General features: G+C 38.1%; 2 protein-coding genes across 3 annotated transcripts in view; one reads left to right on the top strand and one right to left on the bottom strand.

The window, feature by feature from the left end:
• Nucleotides 1–1,323: 1,323 nt before the first annotated feature.
• Nucleotides 1,324–16,882, bottom strand: LOC121407512 (solute carrier family 52, riboflavin transporter, member 3-A-like). Of its 2 annotated transcripts, none has more exons than XM_041598639.1 (3): nt 16,797–16,882; nt 2,439–4,140; nt 1,324–1,749 (listed from the first exon to the last, which is right to left on the bottom strand). In XM_041598639.1, exons 2-3 carry the CDS (start codon nt 3,636–3,638, stop codon nt 1,519–1,521), a joined length of 1,431 nt encoding a protein of 476 aa, XP_041454573.1. In that variant the 5' UTR covers nt 3,639–4,140; nt 16,797–16,882; the 3' UTR covers nt 1,324–1,518. The 2 variants fall into 2 exon arrangements, with proteins under 2 accessions (XP_041454573.1, XP_041454572.1); XM_041598638.1 differs by lacking the exon at nt 16,797–16,882 and adding an exon at nt 7,914–8,189.
• A 1,800-nt stretch (nt 16,883–18,682) lies between these two features.
• The window catches only part of LOC121407511 (deoxynucleoside triphosphate triphosphohydrolase SAMHD1-like), a 29,983-nt gene continuing 28,849 nt past the window's right edge, over nt 18,683–19,816 (top strand). Inside the window, exon 1 of the mRNA XM_041598637.1 lies at nt 18,683–18,783. The gene's annotated coding sequence lies outside the window, so the exon portion shown is untranslated. The remainder of the gene's footprint in view (nt 18,784–19,816) is intronic.

Here is a 19,816-nt window from a genome sequence, read left to right as displayed (position 1 = left end):
TCACTAATACTGCAAATATAATGACAATAATAGTAATGATAATTGTTATGCTATATTCCCATTTCAATAACATACACATTCACATCTTTCAGCATTCAACTATAATCTTTAAACCCCCAAAAAACAAGTATCCTGTTGTTGAAACCAAACAGAAAAATCCCATACAAAAACTGGATGCATACATGTGCATGTAAGGAACCTTTCGAGCATACTCCATGAATATTCTATTTTTTTCCAAACATAAATTACTACATAATTCTATGTAGAATCTATCATACCATGCTTTCATAATGGAAACTATACTCCTCATTGTGCATACCATGCAACTATATTAAAACCTACATCTTGGTTCAATGACATTTGCTCTGGCGACAATTGCTCCACTGTGAATGCCATACATTAATGGAATGACCAACTTCAACCCTGGATGTAACACTAAGACCTTCCCTAAATCCAACATAAAGCTCTATTCCAACCCTGACCCTAAACCTACATCATCAGACGAAATAATGCCAGGAGCAATTGTTGCAGGAGCAAATGTTGTGTCACCTACATGTATATCCTTGCATAAAGAACTGAATGGATGTCATAAACATGATTCCAATGATATAACAGAATTCAGTTTCCTTGAATAATATTTGCATAGTAATACCTACATATATACATATTACCAAAGGTGTTCTTCAAGGTTAGTCAAGGTCAAAGGTACATCACAAGATCACTAGTACATGATAGTCTACAAGCAGAGACCCTTGATTTTTGCAATTTGCATGGTGCACAATGCAGAGTCTGAAGTAGTGAGACTAGATTCACTGTGTACTGTGGTTGGCTCTGACACAGACAGAGCCTCTGACATGTAGTCTTCACTCAAGACATGGTATAAATGGTTAAAGTGTCAATTTTGAATCTGTTCTTGCAGACTAAGTACATGAAGTGGATTTCACATCATATAGTGGAATGTACATGTATTTTTATAGTGCAAATTTACACACTCTACTTCTTAGCATGGGGGAAGTTGATTATTTCCGCTGCTCAGTAAACAGTTTCTTTTAAAAAATGGTACTTTAGATAGAGTTCACAGACTTGCAAAACTACAGCTATGTTATCATGCATGCCTTGAAGACAATGCTAGTTTTCAATGTATGTCTTGAAGGCTTGCCACAGTTTGCCATGCAATTCATACATGTAATGAATGGTTGAAAGGTAGTATATCAAACTTCACTCTGTATAGCTTATGATGTTTATAATCAGAAACATGCATTAAACATAAATGTTTCTTTGGGCGATCAATTAAATAATTTCATTGTTCCTTTTTTACGCAACTATAAGCTACTGCGTGCTGAACAAAATTTGAACTTTTGTATTAATCTAACCTGCTTGTTCAGGTTGTAAACAAATTTTGCAATGAATAAACATGAAGAATGATATCTGTCATGGACATTTAATGGACTGTTGACCCTTCAAGTGGCATTTACTGTTTGCTCAACTGCTGTTCAAGAGTCTACACTACTAGAAACGCTATGACGGGCAAGCCTCAAAACCATCGCATGGAGATGCATAGTATGGAGTGAAGAGGTAATAGACATTGACGAGAGGAAACATGATACAGGCACCGACCAGTGAACCCAGCTGGGTCACGGCTCCGAAGCCAATGAGAAGCTTACGATTGTCGGGTTCGTTGCGAAGGATCCAGCCTATGGTTGCCTTGGTGTAGGTGAAGAGGCCCATGACAAGTATCCAAGCAAGCACCTGTAGTAAGAGTTTATTGTAGCCACGGAAAGAGAACAGCAGATGGGAGGGGAACGGTGGGTGGATGAAAAGAAAGAAACAAAGAAATGACTTTAAATCTTTGATTCTTACAAGATGAAACCAGGGGCCCGTCTTACACTATGGAAAGCCAGCAAAGTCAACATAGAAAATGCATGTTTGCCCAAATTTCTTTCTAGATATGAATGCATATCCATAAATTCATTGATTTCTTGACAGTTCAGTGTGTTCTCCTTTGTTTACAAAGGACATTTTGCACATTTCCTGTAGAAAAAATTATGACACTGATGGATTTCCATAGAGTGATTGGATCAATTGTAACTCTTTGTAAGATGGGGCCCCAGATCATCCATTGTAAACATAAACAATATACATAACCAAGTAATATAAACAAGTGATCATGGGAAACAAAGGATTACCAATAAAGGCTATAAATTGAACTAAAATATACAATGAATTAAATCTCTGGAGTGCATTCAAATTAGAACTCATGCCATATTTTCTATAAAACTATTCTTTTTTACTCTTTCAAGTTATCATAATTCATGAGGTTTCTTCACAGGTCCGTACATCCGTGGCCACATTTTTTCTTCTTTCTTAAATATTCCTAACCTTCAGTTTGCTTGATGCATTTTTTTTTTACTGGAAACAAATTGAAGTTGATGTCTTACCACAAAGACGGTTCCGGCCATTTCATCTTGCAACGGTGGTGTAGGACTTAGTGCTGCTGTTGCCAGGCAGTAGGAGCTGATAAGTGTCCCACAGAATGCAGTCACTCCTACCAGGATCAGACTCTTCTGAGGGAACAGCATCACAATGAAACAGGCTACAGGATTGGCTACATTACCCAAGGTTGCTGCCAGGAGATAAGCATTGAAGCTATACGCTCCACAGGAGTAGCTCTGTATGGATGGAAGGATGCCATTGCTGAGAGCATTCACATAGCCAAGCAGCAGAAAAATGTAAACGTAAGCTTCTTTAGATTTCCTCTGTTTAGGAATCATTGGGTCTTTGCTTGTAGGACTGGGTAGATCCATAGCATCCACAGCATCAAAATCATTTTCTTCACGTTTGGCATACTTCCCACTGGCACTCAAAGACATGCTGTCCGAGGAAGAGACGGATTTGGCAGAGCCGGACGATTCTGATTGGCCATGAGCATCTACAACATATTCTCGCTTGGCGAGTGGAAGCGTGTTAAGGAGGAAGAAAGAGATGAGAGATACAGTCATCATAGCGAAGAGGAACCAGAAGAAGTCCTCTGGAGGGAAGCGTGCAGGAATGGTTTGTCCCATCCACATAGTGCAATTCTGGCCTGTAGTGGCATTCACATAGGTGTAGTTTGCAACACACTCATCGTTTCCAACTCCCTGACCCAATGCAACCAGACTTGGCAATAAGGCGCTGAATCCTTCTCCCACAAAGTACCAAGTGAGATATATGCTTTTCAGTCTGGACATGAAAGGTGTAAAGGCCACAGATGAAGTACAGTCTACGATGGATATGAAGAATGACAGAGAAAGTAGAGGTGTGCTTCGTAAGACCCCTCCAACATAAGTGGTCACATCCCAGAAGAAAACAAGAAGCAAGCACGCTACGATACCAATTGGAAGGATGATGTAGATGGCTGGAACTTCAAGACGTCTGCCTTTCATGATGTAACTCAGGATGGTGAAGATCAAGGGTCCGATATTAGCAATCTGGATAATGATGACTAGGTAGGAGGCAAGATTGTACCCCTCTGGAATCCCCAATGATACCAAGAGGGGCAGTTCTACCCAAAGACCATTGATGGCCACCCATGATCCAGTCCCAAACAGGATAACAAGCAGTATCACTGGGAACTTTCGAAGACTCTCCTGAAACCCCATTCTGACTTCAATCCACAGCTCTTCAAAAGTATCTTTCCTTGACAATTTCTTTTGTAATTTTACCTGGGTTTTGACATCTACGCTAAATGTAATAATACTTTTTGGAGGTTGTATGTATGTAATAGCTCTATAGCAACTGCCAGTTCCCAAATGATTTTCCTTCAGATCAAATTATCAATGAATGTAACTTTGTCAGACTGGTTAACACAGATCTGATTGCACTCTTATGTAAACAGTCCAATTCTGAGTTGTGTAAGGCCGAGGTCAATTACCACATCAAATAAACTTTATCCTGCGGAAGCTCGTCAAACACTTCTGTAGACTCAATCATTCGGCATTGATAATGTCTCAATCCAAAGTGTGCTGGTACCATCAGTCCTACACATTCAATACCGAGTTCTGGATCATACTTCCACGAATCCTCCTCATTCATGTAAGATTGAACACCGAATGATGCTGGTGGCTGTGTGTGTGTCTCTCTCTTTCTCTTATCAAGAAATTCCTGCAGGAAATAAAAAAGCACATAAAGTTCTTAAATACAGGTAGAGTCATGGTACTATTCCTTATAATTCTTGTTAATCTCAATGGGCTTCCATCACAGCAGGAGATCTGAAGATAAAAATAAACTGGCAGTCATACCCTTTAATAAATAAAAGAGATAGCTCAACAACTAACAAAGTGAATGTTGTATTTCTCAAGCTCACATAACTGGAAATGACAGGTGCATTTAAAAAACCTACATTTACATAATAAAGTGACTCCAGGTCAAGGAATTAACTTCATGACTTTTGGACTCCTCCTATCACATGACAGGCAAATAAAAAAAATCATACATAAGTGCTTTCAGACAGACCCTAAGTTTCAGAATACCAGTTATACTCTGATAGAAAAATTTATCCAGATTTTACCCAATCTGAAAAAGGACATTTTTTCCAGTGTGAAAGCAAATTACTTGAAATATCCCATAAACATACAAGTACTGAAACATAAATAGTAGGTACTTGACAAAATAATGAGAACTTTCTCATGAAATTTTCCAAGGTTGTGGCTATTGTCGCAGTGTGAAAGCAAATTACAAGAATTTTCCCAATCCAGCAAGAATGTTGGGCACAGTTGGCGTGGCCATGGGGATGCTGAGCTAGCCATATTGACTCGCACGCCTCATCAGTAGTCTGCAGGCACAGACCCTGATTGAAACTTTGATCAACAAGTGGGCCTCCACACAAAGACTAGCACATACAAAACTTGCTAGCTGCACATATTCAGAGCCTTTACTCCCGTGAATGGTTTGCACAGCAGACTACCTCATCTGCTACTAGACTACACTGTACATGCTCATAACTTTGAGAACTTACCCAAAAAGTCTCTGGTTTGGGTGGGTATAAATGTGAAAATAAATATCAATTATCAGCGCTGAACAAATTCTACTAAATTTACAGGTATTCTGGTGATTGAGTCCATTTGAAAGCACCTTACATTGTTCATGACAGTGTTGACAGTTATGATTTAATTGCACATTAGCTGTCTGTTATCATGTTTTATCAGTTGTTCAGGCTGTAAATCAATTACACTCTTATACATTTATTGGACTGTTAATGGCAAGAGAGATAGAGAGAGAAAGAGGATGGGAAGAATGATATCCATGTAGGTACTGTACAAAACTAAATCTGCAATCTACACATAAGAATATTTAGAACAGTCAAGACAACTTTTTACAATTAAATAGGCTTATAATGTGAACACTAACTAATGCATCATAGCCTACATACAAAAGTTGGAAGACTGCTTTTCATGGTCGCACAAGCCTATTTACATCTGGCTGGCAAAAGATATTCATTTAGTGCCAACCCCATTCTCATTTTAAATTTGATAACTAGCTGCTTAACAAAATGTATGAATATGATCGGCCATCCACCACTGATTCCAGGGAGGGTAACTACTGACCTCCCTTTTCCCAAATGTGGAAGAAATATCACCAATTTTGGAACTATTTTGACTGGTGGAAGAATTATGACCATTTCACTGTCTCAAGTGATGTACTTCCCCCTAAGAACTATTTTTTTTAATTGACTGCTGATTGAATGCATTAGGTATTCATTACTGCAACTTATTCTATCATAAGGGAGACACAGCATACATACTTGTATGAAAAATTAAATAATTATGATTTCATGCAAAAAAAGGAAAGTGGGAATGTGACATCATCAGCCCACCTTATGAATATTCATGACAATGTGCATTTAATTGTTTTCACAAAATATTGCTCAACTTAAAAATTCAATAATATTGTTATTTGCTATTAGATTTTGATAAAATTTTCAGCGTTTTGCTTTGTAAATTTTAATCTATTATATACATGTAGATCTTTTTAGCCCGCATTAACCTATAAGACTTGCATATTGATTTTTTTTTCATTGCATATGTAAATGTAACATTTTTTGGAACAGTCACTGCCCCTTGCAAGTTGCTGCCCAGTGATTGAATGTAAGATGGCCATGTGTTTATGAAGTACTTGGGTATCAATCTACATGACTCACATCATATCTTACAAAGATTAGTATTTGTATGATAAGTCTGCAGTAAGTATGCTATATCAACAGTCCATGCCGAAACAAAAGCAGACAAGGAGAGCATATTCCAATAAGAAATTGTTCAGAAGTCATGGGTTTTTAATGTCAATACTAAGTATGATGAATCAAACATAGGATATTAATACAGTGTACGGTTACTCTTATTACCCGGGGGGGGGGGGCACTCAGTATATAATGCATAGTGGGTATGTGCCGCAGAGGGGACCCCCATTTTTACACTCAAATTTCTTTTCCAAGGCATAGCATTTTTGTCTTATTGAGAAGGACAAAGAAAGCCGCTCCAAGGCATAGCATTTTCGTCTTATCGAGAAAAAAGAAGAAAGAAATCCGCTCCAAAGCTTCGCATATTTTTCGTTACGCCGTTCCGATCGCATTGATCTGCTACAATGAGCTGCAATTTTGGTGAAAAGCAGCCGCAGAGTGCTGTCCTATCATCGCCTCAGCTCTCCGCGAGCGCACCCGGCGGAGGCCGCGATAGCTGCATCATGCACACATGACAGTTCCATAGGGATGCATACGCACTCACACACTGGCGATCCGTTCCAAGGTCCCGTTTTCACAATTATTTGTAGTTCCGAAGCCTGTTCCAAGGACCCCCCTTTTTCCAATAAGCCCGCTCCAAGCCCCCGTTTTTTGTCTCGCCCGCGGCACACCGCCACCATTTTTTGGTCGAGTGCCCCCCCCCCCCCCCCCCCCGGGTTATTACATAGGCCTACATGGTCATTTGAATTTTCCCTAAAGATGTGTAAAATCCTTGAAAAAATATTTTCATTGCAAAAAAATAAATTACACAAAGTGGAAGTTTGGAACAATATAGGCCTACAGATATGCTTGAGCATGAAGAGGGGAATTTAGTTTCAAGCCTACCCCCCCCCCCCCTCCCCTCTCTCTTTCTATTTCTCCCTCTATCTCTCTCTCTATCTTAATCAATCAATGTAAAGTCAATCCACATCCCCCCCTATTTCTGGTGTATTGGTCTCAATATATGACTGTTCATATATTTAAAGGTCAAGTCCACCACAAGAAAATGTTGATTTGAATAAATAGAGAAAAATCAACGAATAACGCTGAAAATTTCATCAAAATTGGATGTAAAATAAGAAAGTTATGACATTTTAAAGTTTCGCTTATTTAAAAACAAAAGTGATATGCACGACTCAGTGACATGCAAATGAGACAGGCGATGATGCCCCTTACTATTTCTTTTGTTTTTTTATTGTTTGAATTATACAATATTTAATTTTTTACAAATTTGACAATACGGACCAACCTGACTGAACCATACAATGCTCATTCCATATGTTCAGGGAGGAATAATTGTTTTTTCACTTGACAATGAGAAAATTGGAATATTCATATTTCATATAATAAAATACAAAAGAAATAGTGAGTACTGTAGATGTCATCAGTCTCCTCATTTGCATACCAACCAGGATGTGCATTTAACTGTTTTGTTAAATTAAGCGAAAATTTATGTCATAACTTTCTTAAAAATCAAGAATATGGTAATTATATTATATTGGTTGGCTTGGAATGAAATACCAGAAATATTCCACTCGTTAGGGCCAATATTCCGCTCATCTCCAATTTGTTGATTATTTTCCCAAACTCTTGGAATATTTCTGGTATTCCATTCCAAGCCAACCAATATAACATAATCACCATATTCTTGATTTTCACTTACCTGCTGAATTCAAGCTGTGTGCATTCTATCAGACTTCAGCAACCCATGATACTCTATATATATCCTCTATCCAATAAATAATGCAGCTTTCTAAATGAAATGCTGGTACATGCCTCTTTTATTGAAAATGGAATCACCTTTTTCGCATGCTTACAAATATACACACATTCAGATTTCAATAGAAGGCACACAATGAAACACGAGGATGTCCACGTTTTATTTTGCAGTGAGTAGGCCTCTACAAATGCAGTAGCTTGCAAGGAACATCCTATTCAGAATAATACATGCTAACTATATGGTTCAGTGCCTCTAAATACTACACGAGGTTCCTCCCACACACAAGGATGATGTAACACACATTGAGTGCTTTCATAAGCAAAGCCATTGAGTACAGATTGCTTTCAATCAAACCAGACTAATTTATCTTTCTTCTATGTTATAATGACTTCTGTTCACGAAAGCTGCGCCTGTCTGGGTCAAGAGGAAATAATTTAATTAAGGAGTTCTAACTGACCTGTCTGAAGTAAATCTAAATTGAATAAGCAAGCCAATTTGATTACAAAATCAACCCTACAAGCATGTTATCAAGACTAGCACCATCAACACATTTGTCAAGGCCTCGAGATTGGTCTACATACTCAACCCAAGCAGCAGCATTATTTATTCATTTTATCTCCATTATTTGGTTACCGGTATATGGCACGGAAGAAAGAATTATTTTGGTTTGATGCCGCCTAGCTGGTATTGAACTCCTGTCTTCATTCCCGTTTATGAGGCGAATGCTCTTACATGTAAATCAACTGAGCCAACACAAAAAAAATTCTCCATGGAGAACAAGATCAGGGCAAAATTTCAGCCAAATTTATAATTTTTGAAATTTTGTTCCATTTACATTTTTATCATACATCTAGTATATTATCAAATTACCAATACTCATCCATAAGCAGATTAAGCACCTATACAGGATCTTGAAAATTTATTAAACCAGGCTAATATCAAACCTCAACAATCCAAGAATCTAAAAGAAATAGTCCTAAATTAATTTACCTAATATACAAAAATTATTGGGTTACTACCCGGGGGGGGGGGGGGGGGGGCACTCAGTATATAATGCATAGTGGGTATGTGCCGTGGAGGGGACCCCCATTTTTACACCCAAAATTCCGTTCCAAGGCATAGCAGTATTCAGAAAAAAAAACAATAAAAGCCGCTCCAAGGCAAAGCATTTTGTTCTTATCTAGAAAAAAAGAAAGAAATACGCTCCAAGGCTTCGCATTTTTTCGTTACGCCGTTCCGGTCGCATTGATCTGCTGCAATTTTGGTGAAAAGCGGCCGCAGAGCGCTGTCTGACCATCGTCTCTGAGCAAGCGCAGCACCCGGCGGAGGCCGCACTAGCTGCATCATGCACGGATGTCCGTTCCATAGGGATGCATACTCACATGCTGGCGATCCGTTCCAAGTACCCCCGTTTTACAATAAGCCCGCTCCAAGGCCCCCGTTTTTGTCTCTCCCACAGCACACCCCCACCACTTTTTTTGATGAGTGCCCCCCCCCCCCCCCGGGTTACTGACTTTACTCTGTACATGTACATGTACCCTGCCACAAGATTAGATGGAAGGGGCAAAACTATCCCACCCTTTCAATACCTACGTGATGAAAGAAACACAAATGAAAATGAGTTTTTTCCTCATTTACCACGAACTATAATGTCATCATCACGGCAATGCAGTACTTACCCCACATATTACAAAAGTATTTTGTATGTCTTCCCTCAAAGATCAATGTGTGTGCCACGCCTCACAAGCAATGGGAAAATTAAAGCTGAGGCAGTGTGAAGATTTCTTTTAAAAATGCATTTTATTCTTTTATAATAATAAAAATAATAACAATAACAAGAACAACAACAATAATAAAAATAATAATAATAGTCTGCTTTTATATAGCACTAAATACATGTACATCAGAACGACATCTCTAATGCCCTTTTTACACAGGATTTTCTTAACCCCGGACTATCGCTAACCCCGTACTATCCTTAACCCCGTACTATTTTTTTTTTCCTTTTCACACATGCCAAATTGTTATTGCTAACCCCGGATAAGGAATGCTTGCTTTTCACACACGAAACTCGCTAACCCCGGACTATGTGGTTTTTGTCGATCATTCGTAGTACAAGTACTTCACTCGTACACTTTTTACACACGCTACAATTTCCTTAACCCCGTACTATAGGTGGGGCCAAATTGCCATTTAGCCCCACCTATCGTACGGGGTTAAGCTTAGCCCACTTTCGTTTTACACATGCGATCTTAACCCCGTACTATTGCTCTTAGCACCGCAATTGGTGGGATAACCCTGCTTTTTTTGCAGGGCCAAATAATCCCGTACTATAGGTGGGGTTAGCCCACTTTGCAAAAACGCTGTGTAAAACGAAAGTGGGCTAAGCTTAACCCCGTACTATAGGTGGGGCTAAATTGCCATTTAGCCCCACCAATAGTACGGGGTTAAGGAAATTTTAGCCTGTCTAAAAAGGGTATAAGTGCTTAACAGATATATACCCTGGTCATCAGATCCTGGCATGCCCGCATACTGTATGCACTTTCTCCATTCCCTGGGGAGCATTCCAACAAGAGTTCCAAGATTCAATTGTTAGGCATACTACATCTTTCGCATCCTACTAGGTACCCATTTATTACCTGGGTGGGAGTGGATAAGTATGGATTGATGCCTTGCCAAAGGACGGTAGACCATGGTGAGATTCGAACACACAACCCTCTGATTTCATTCATTATTTTATATCATTCCAATCGTATGTGATCCAGTAAAATAACATACAATACTATGCACTCTTCACTCAAAGCCAATGAGTGTGCCTATTTGGCTCGGGGGGGGGGGGGGGCATTTACTTTGACGAGTGGATAACATGCACGACCAAAAACACACATAAAAAGGATGTCTTTTTCAAGATAGGGCACGTTGCATATGTAACATAATAAGGGTGTCAAAAACACAAAAATTATAAAAAAGGGTATATATTTCGCTAGGAAAGCTAAGTGTTTAGGGTAAAATTTGTGAGGGTAGGTATAAAAAAGACTAAAATGTTTTATAAAGGATGTACTTTTTACCCCAACAGTTAACACTGAACACTATGTGTTCCGACTTGCACAAGGTGTGAGAGGTGAGGCCGTACTAAACCCAAAAATGTAGGTTGAGGTAAAACCGACGACCTACGTCCGTGACATATAACAATTAAAATATCGCTGTACTTGTTTAGGGAATTCAGGGAATACCAGTACTTGCCAAGGGTATCGTTTTGTTTCCGATACTTGTTAAGGGTAGGGTTTAACATGCTAATACCTGTTAAGAGGCGCACTTTCAGAATTATAGAAAATACATGTTTAGGGTGCTGTTTGAGACCCCATGGTCGTGCATGGTATCCACTCGTCAATGGAAGTGCCCCCCTTGGGCAATTTGGTGGAAACTGAGGAAGTAGTTTCATCTGCAAAATTTGCAACCGGCAAACCAACTGCCCAACTGAATGTATTTTTGTACACTACACACCCCTATCAAATTTTGTTTGGTGAGCATAATGACAGAATATGCTAAGGGCATGGTTGGAGGGGTGTGATTTTAAGGCTAGTCTGGCGTGCATACCTGAATACAGGTGGTCCACCTCTCTCAATGGCATAAAAAAAAATTATGTATAAGAGCAAAATAAATCAACATTTTCAATCTCTCACGCTGCAGAGGCTATGGTACTTATCATTGACATGCACACCTCTTGGGCCTCTTCCTAATTTGTTCCCGCAATTGGACATTGGCCGGTACTCACAAAGAAGAAAATGGAGATGATAGTACAGTATTTTCATTTTTCAAATTAAAAGTTTGTGAAAAAAAAATTACAACCTGTGACACAGAAAATCCTTGATCCATGACTGTTTATTAGAAAAGTATTCTATGGTGATGGTTCCTGCCCTTTGCCAATCTTTTTCCAGAACAAAATATAAAAAATACTTCATGACCTATTTCAGGGGGTGTTTTAAGACTGCCTCGAAGTTTGTCAGTTCCAGGTATTTTCTGATCAGGAAATTTGCTCTGATCTACCCCGATCAGAAAATACCAGGTAATTCTGGCTGTATGAGAGCAAATAATGTGTAATATCCTTAAAAGTAAATACCCACTAAATATCAAATACTTGTAAAAATTATGAGAACTTTCATGGGGATTTTTCTCCAAGGTTGCAGGTATTTTGGCGGTGTGAAAGCACATCACAGGAACTTTTAACCCAGCGTGTAGTACATGAAGTACATGATTCCGTAGGTGGCTGCTGAGTGCTGAGCAAGCAATTTCAAACCTCGTGCCTTGCCTGCTTATCAGACCATACTGAACATGCTCGTAACTTCAAAAACTTACCCCGAAAGGGTCTGCTTGGGGTACATACGAATGCAAAATTAATGGGTATTTTATGCCTGAACAAGATCTCATAATTTAACAGGTACTCTGGTGATTGAGACGGTCTGAAAACACAGATTTACATGTGTGCAAGATAACTTTAATCCATGAAGAGTGACTTGCATGAGTAAAGCCATAAATATCTACATGTACATGTATATCAATTGCTTTAAAGCCAGGTCCACCCTAGAAAAATTAATATATTTAATAAATAAAGAGAGAAATATCCAACATAACACAAAAATAATCAAAATAAGATGGAAAATATGAAAGTTATGACATTCTAAATTTTCTACGCTTATTTTTCCCAAAACAGTTAAATGCACAACTTAGTGGCATGCAGATGAGAGTCGGTGATATCCCTCACTATTTCAATGTTAGTTTTTTTATTGTTTGAATTATGAAATATTTCAATTTTATGAGCTTTACAATGAGGACCAACTTAACTGAACCATAAATGTTAATCAATGGTAATTCCACATCTTCAGGAAGGAATAAATCTTTAATTCACAGGACAATGAGGAGAAAATAAGAATACTTCCTATTTCATATCACAGTCATGGATGACTTCATCAATCCCCTCATTTGCATACTGACCAGGATGTGCATATAACTGTTTTGTGAAATTAAGCAAAACTTTAAAATGTCATAACTTTCTTATTTTACATCTGAATTTTGATGAAATGTCAGTGTAATGCATTTTGGATTTTTCTCTTTTTATTCAAATCAACTTTTTGTTGGGGTGGACTTGTCCTTTAAAGGAAACAAAAATTGTGGGAAAATCAATTTTCAATAAAAAGGAGGGATTAGAGACAAGCAATGCAAGATGATTCAATCAAAATCAGTTAAAAAAAACACACAAAAAATATGAAGTTTGGAGATTTCACTTTAATTGCATTCCTAAAATTGGCAAAATAGCAGCACTGATATGTACATGGTGAGGTACTTAAACTCATGGTTATCAAATTACAGTGAGTTGTCCATCAGTTCTTCCATTTTGAATCAATTTTCTACTCTGTGGGTTGCCATAAATGTTTTTTTCATAATTAAATAATCACTTGAAAATAATAATTCAGTATGTACTAAAAACAGCCTCTCATCCTCAACAGAATTCTGGCTCAAGACTCAGAAATGTCCTGTACAACATGCAACATTTTCATTTCTAATTCACCCACGAACAATATATTTTTGTTGGTTGTCATTTTAACTACCCATTAGTACCTTGGAGTTCCTCGTTTGTTTGGACAGCAGGTCGAAAAATTTGAAAATTGCTGATTTTTCTAGTATGGAATTGCCCTTAAGATGTTGTTGAATTGTACAAAGCATTGGTGAGAACCACACTTTGAGTATGGAAATGCTCTTTGGTACCGAAGGTATGTCTGTGACCTAAAAGCCATTGAAAAAGTTCAGGGATGCATTACCAAATTGGTGCCATCATTGAAAAATGTAGACTACAGTACGTAGAAGGCTTCGTTCTATGAAGTTACTGTCCATTCAGTACAGAATGTGAATAGGGGATATGATACAGACGACCAAGATCATCAATGGCTACCAAATTGGTGCCATCATTGAAAAATCTAGACTACATGACATGAAAGCCCATAAAATACTACAAGTTCACTTCACAACATTTATGGTGAGTAGTATAAAAATCCAACATTATTCACAAATTAGTTCAGTCAATTAATTGTAACTAACTATAATTTAATCAAGCAAACTCTTATATTCCTTACATAAATTACACCTGAAATTCTCGCATAGGGAAAATTATGATGTGATTTTTTGTCTGAATGGAAATTTGTTCTTATGAAATTGGTGTCATTTGAGAGCCAAGTATAATCTGTATTAGGGTTGATGTTATAAGTATATGCAGATCAATTTGTATAACTTTAATCACTAAAATGAATAAACAGGGTAGTTTAGGGAAGGGGGAAGCGGTACACATTACATGTGACTCTATGGGATTGTTGTATTGTCTTGTATTGTATTGTCTATTGTATTGCTAAGTAACTTTGGCTTTCTAGGGGTTAGACCCTTGATTTTGGTATTAATTTACAGCTTGATAATAATATAACAGGTATAATGATACACCTCTAGACACAAATCATACAATTATTAATTCATTATGATTTATTACAAATTTTAGGTTGAAACTTAAAAGTGCTGATTTTGTTGAAAATAACAAATTTGCATACATCAAAATGTGAATGAAATTAATGACTCCCCTTAAGTTACATATCATTTGAAAGGAAATTTCATGAGCTGTAAAAATCTGGTAATTATTGGTCTGGCCAAAGAGAAAAAATATGGATGTCTGAAATAAAGTTTATTCAGGATCCTGAAATGTTTAACATTTTCACTCATATGTCAGCAGTTGCAGTTTAACATACCATACCTCACTTTTTTATAGGATTTTTGGAATCCTTATGAAATTTCCTTTCAGAAAAACATACTGTTTTTAATGGATAGGGTAATATTTTCAAGGTTATAACTATTTTTATATAGGTGCACCATAATTAGATTTGGGAAATGTAACTTTTACTAGACAAAAATCTAGACCAAAAATGTTTTTTTTTGTTAATCTGCTGATCTCCGTTGGGGCCACTCACCAATTACAGAGACCGAAGTTCTAACTCGATCAGGGGCCCGTTGCAGAAAGAGTTGCAATCAATCGCAACTCCAAAATTCAAGCGCAACTTGGTTTTCAACCAATCAACAGCGCGCATTTTTGACTTGCGATTGATTTTTTGACTTGCGTTTTAACGCAACTCTTTCTGCAACGAGCCACTGTACTTTAGGGACTCAATGGCCATATGTTTCGGATAAACCAGGGAGTGGGAGTTGCGGGACAGCCGAAGTAAGTCACTGTTTTCTTCCTTTTGAGTTTATTTTTCCCTGTTTTGGTACATTTCAGGCCAATATAACAAGGAATAATAATCTTTAGTTTGGTCCGGTTATTTTGCTACATTTTTATGAAATGAAGAATCGATGAACGAAGTTGCATTCTTAACCCCCTAATGCTGGCTGCAAGATCGCGAGCCGTCTTTGTATGAGAAATAAAAAAAATGTTAAATAACTCATCAAAACAGACGGCTGCCAGCTGTCAAAACTTTTACTAGAATCTTATCCAATATCTAGGTTTAGATTCTAGATCAAACACAAAAATAGATCTAAACAAGATTAAGTCTAAGTTATATTCAAATTTTAAGCTTTTTGATTTGGCTACTCCGCCCCCGGTGGGGTCACTCACCTGCAGAGGGGGACGCGTATGACCGTTACCGCAAATGCAAGTAACCCCCTATTGCAGTCAATTTCAAGGACATTTTGTGAAATTTACCCCCCTATTTTCACGCAAAAGAAGGACAAAATTGCGATAAAATGGTAACTTGAAACACCCCTAATTATAAGAACATTTCTCTCATTTCGCAAACTTACCCCTATTTACCATATTTCAAGGACAGGGCATTTATACCCTTTCCTCAGAGGAAATTGCAACACAGGCGTCAGAGTGCTCAGTCCTTGAAGATGACCAAGAGCCATGTCCTACTGATACAATAAAAAAAAAGAACTTTATTTTTCTTGAAAAATAAGAAAAGTAGAATTCTTTGTAAAAATAAATGTAGAGTTGTCCACATAAAGATACAGAACATGATGAGCACGCCCTCTGCGGCTGGTGACTCGGCGACAGATTTTACTTCCCGTGATAGTTCTCCCCTTTTTCCATCAGAACGAGGACGGTGAGCACCACTATTTTCACTACTTCGAGGAGTGTTCTGTCCGCGGACCTTCCGTGAAACTGACCCCTTTTCCCGCGATTTTGGTAACGGTCATGCTGTTCAAAAGTCATAATGAGTGACCCCACCGGGACTCCGCCCACTCGACTTTTTGTGTTAAATGACAAATGGCCAAATCAAAACTAAAGCTAAGCCTAAGGCTAAGCCTTAGAAGTTAGAATTCTAGACTAGACTAGTCACTAGGATCTAGTCTAGAAATCTACTTTAATCTTAACTTATTAATCTTGAATGGATTTTCCTCAAACCTTCACAAATTTTTACAACAAATTTTTTGTCAAGGTGAACTAGCTAGCGCTAGCTTCCTGGCATCTCGGAGTACAGCTTTGGACTTGGACCTAACCTCGCACAACTCGTATGAAACATCCGAGGATTTAGCTCCCGCGTAATTCGAGCGACTGTATCACAGAAATGTGATAATACAATTGGGTATACGTGCGTAAGAATTGCGTGCGCCGATAATAGCAAGATCCTCTATGCTCCAGACCAGTGTATTCAACAACGGGCGTTCAATAACAAATTACTCATGAGACATGAAGTGGTGGCAAAGAATAAACATTGATGCCATTGCCAATAGTTCATCCCATCGGCGTACAGGTACTGATCATATAATGTATTACTTTATCCTCATGTGACTTACCAAAGACTTGAGGTAAACCATAAATCTGTAGTGTAGGGTTCCTTGACACGGCAGCCGGCGGCGTGGTTGTCCGGTAATTACGGGAGAACTAACTATCGATATCGGAGCTAGCTATGCCACGCCCCCCCCCACAAAATACACAACAAAAACACACAAAACTATTAACTTCCTTCTCTTTCCTCCCTTGCTTTGCTTTCGTCTCTCTTTTTCTCTTCTTTTTTTTTTGCAGACTTTTTTTTGGGGGAGGGGGGGGGGGTTAGGGGCACCGGCCCCACCGCCCCCGCCCTGGCTTCGCGCTTCCCCTTTTCCCTTTGATGGTTATAGCTTTCTTTTCACTTTTCCCTTTCTTCCTCCTCTTTTTCTTCTTTTTATCTTTCTTTCTTTCTTTTTTCTTTTCGTTTTTTTTTCCGGGGGGGGGGGGGACTTGCCCCTCTGCCCCCCGCCTGTTACGCCACTTCTCATTAAACCTATTAGATTATGAGATTCTTTTTCATGAATTCATCATCTTCAATGTCCCCTTTTCAACTCGTAATATCAATTTTCAGCTCTTGCTTATCGGAAGAGGAATATCATTTTCATTATGATAACAAATGTGATTATAATGTCCTATTCCTAGGAAATCTTATAATATTAATGATAATGATGAAATGATTAGCTCGCATCATTTATTAAAGAGATGGTCCGGGCTGAAAATATTTTTATCTTAATACATAGAGTAGAATTCACAGAGCAAAATGCCAAAAATTTCATCAAAATCGGATAACAAATAATAAAGTTATTGAAGTTTAAAATTTAGCAATATTTTGTAAAAACAATCGTCGTGAATATTCATTAGGTGGGCTGATGATATCACCTCTCCACTTTCCGTTTTCTTATGATTACATAAAATCATATTTTTTCATTATTCATACTTGTGTGAATAATAAGTCTCCCTTGTTTATATTGATCACGAGGAGCCACATAATAATTTCAAGAGTTTTTGCTATACCATGAACGTATACCAGCCATGCGCAGTTTTATGTCATCATCATCATCATCATCATGACCACCATCATCAGATCAACATCATATCGTTTTCACCATCATTATTGCCGTTTTTCATCACAGTGTTTTTTTTTTCCTTCTATTTTTCTAAACAGTTAATATTTTAATATTTCGCAGTCATCCATTCGGCTCATTCAATAAGATAATATATTTACTATGATATGGTTTGTCATAATTTTCAATCTCAATTATATTTGCTCACAGTGACAATCCGTCTTCCGCGAGGGGTTTTCTGTTCAGTGATGTATATTTCTGATTTATTGTCAAAGTATTTCTATTATATCTATGCTACCATAAGATATTGATATGCAGAAAAAATCAAATAATTTGTCTGGTGCGGGAGGGGGGGGGGGCTTGTATGTGCGCCTATGTGATATTTCAAAACAAGGAACATTGCGTAACGTGTGTTGTGATCAATTAGTTTCGATTGATATGCAAGCTAGCGAAAAAAATATATTCCTGGTATTTTAGAACCTACTTCCATTTTAAACCAATATTTTGATTAATTTGGGGGCATTCATGTATGGCCTTATATTGCTGGCCCTCCGATAAATTGACGGAGATTTGGGAGCAATAGCATTGGACCATCTTCTTGGACTGAATTTTTCTTCTTCTTTGCTTGTAATTTTTTTTAAGCAAAGCACTCAGCACCCCTTTTAAATAATCGTTTATAGGGCCTTGTGAGTTTTGATTTAAATGCTATTGAAATGCTGACGATTTTTTAATGTTTTATTGAAAAAAAAAATCAACATGATTACATATTTAAAAGATTTTTTTGTAGATAAGTAAATCTTCCCTTTATTTTAGTTAGGCATCTTTCCCTTTCCGTATACGGACAACTGAGGGCGCGATACTTGTAATGGTTCTATACGTAAGATCGTATCTCTGTGTAATGATTTATAGCTTGCTGCGGACGGTACAGAGGCGCGGCGTTTGATTGACGGTGAGTAAACTTTTAACAATTTCATTTTGTCTTTCATTCAATTGTATCATTCCTTTTGATTTGAGTAAGAGTCACAAGTATTATTATATGCCTATGTCTTATTTCAATCGTTGTTTGTTTGGCACTGGGCATAATCGTGATATAGTCCCCAAATCCAAAAGTGGGGATCATTAGAATCACACCTACCAGAACGCATGAAAATCACTTCCTTTCTCCAGAACACAGTCCCCAACTCTCGCACAGCTCTGTAGCAAAATGATAACACACACAAATGAAACACACTGTATATAAACACTAGGGTTCTCTCCCTATTATATACTCGTGATACAGTCCCCACTCAATGGGAAATCAAGTTCGATTTTCACGGCGGTGGGGACAGCTTCAACAGTATAGTATACTCGTGATCCAGTCCCCACGCTATGGGATACACAGTTCGCTTTGTACGCAGTGGGGACAGTTCCAACAGTATAGCTATACTCGTGATACCATCCCCACGCTATGGGATACACAGTTCGTTTGGCACGCAGTGGGGATAGCTCCAACAGTATCATACTCGTGATACCGTCCCCTCACAACATGAAATCGTGCTCGTTCAACAAGGGGATGGGGACAGTTTCCCAATGCAATGTGAAAGCATTTTAGGGTATGGCTGCGGAAGTTGGGGGGGGGGGGACTTCAGCCCCTACCTTTTTCCAAACATAAACGTGAAAATATGACCATAGAATTGTGATTTTATGTGCAGCTTCCCCCTTTTGCACCCACAAATGTAATGCACTTTACCCACGAATGTAACAATTTTTGATCGCCCACCCCGGGGGGCCACTTACATTGACGAGTGGATACCATGCGCGACCAAAAAAACACGTAAAAAGGATGTCCTTTTCACGATAGGGCACGTTACGTACGTAACGTGAAAAGGGTGTCAAAAACACAAAATAATGAAAAAAGGGTATCTATTTCGCTAGGAAAATTACGTGTTTAGGGTCGAATTTACGGAGATGATAAAACAAAATTAAAATGTTTTATAAAGGAT

The sequence above is a fragment of the Lytechinus variegatus genome, chromosome 2, assembly GCF_018143015.1.
Source record: "Lytechinus variegatus isolate NC3 chromosome 2, Lvar_3.0, whole genome shotgun sequence".
Classification (NCBI taxonomy): domain Eukaryota; kingdom Metazoa; phylum Echinodermata; class Echinoidea; order Temnopleuroida; family Toxopneustidae; genus Lytechinus; species Lytechinus variegatus.
The sequence above is the reverse complement of the archived record's forward strand: the minus strand, read 5'-3'. Positions and strand labels throughout refer to the sequence as shown.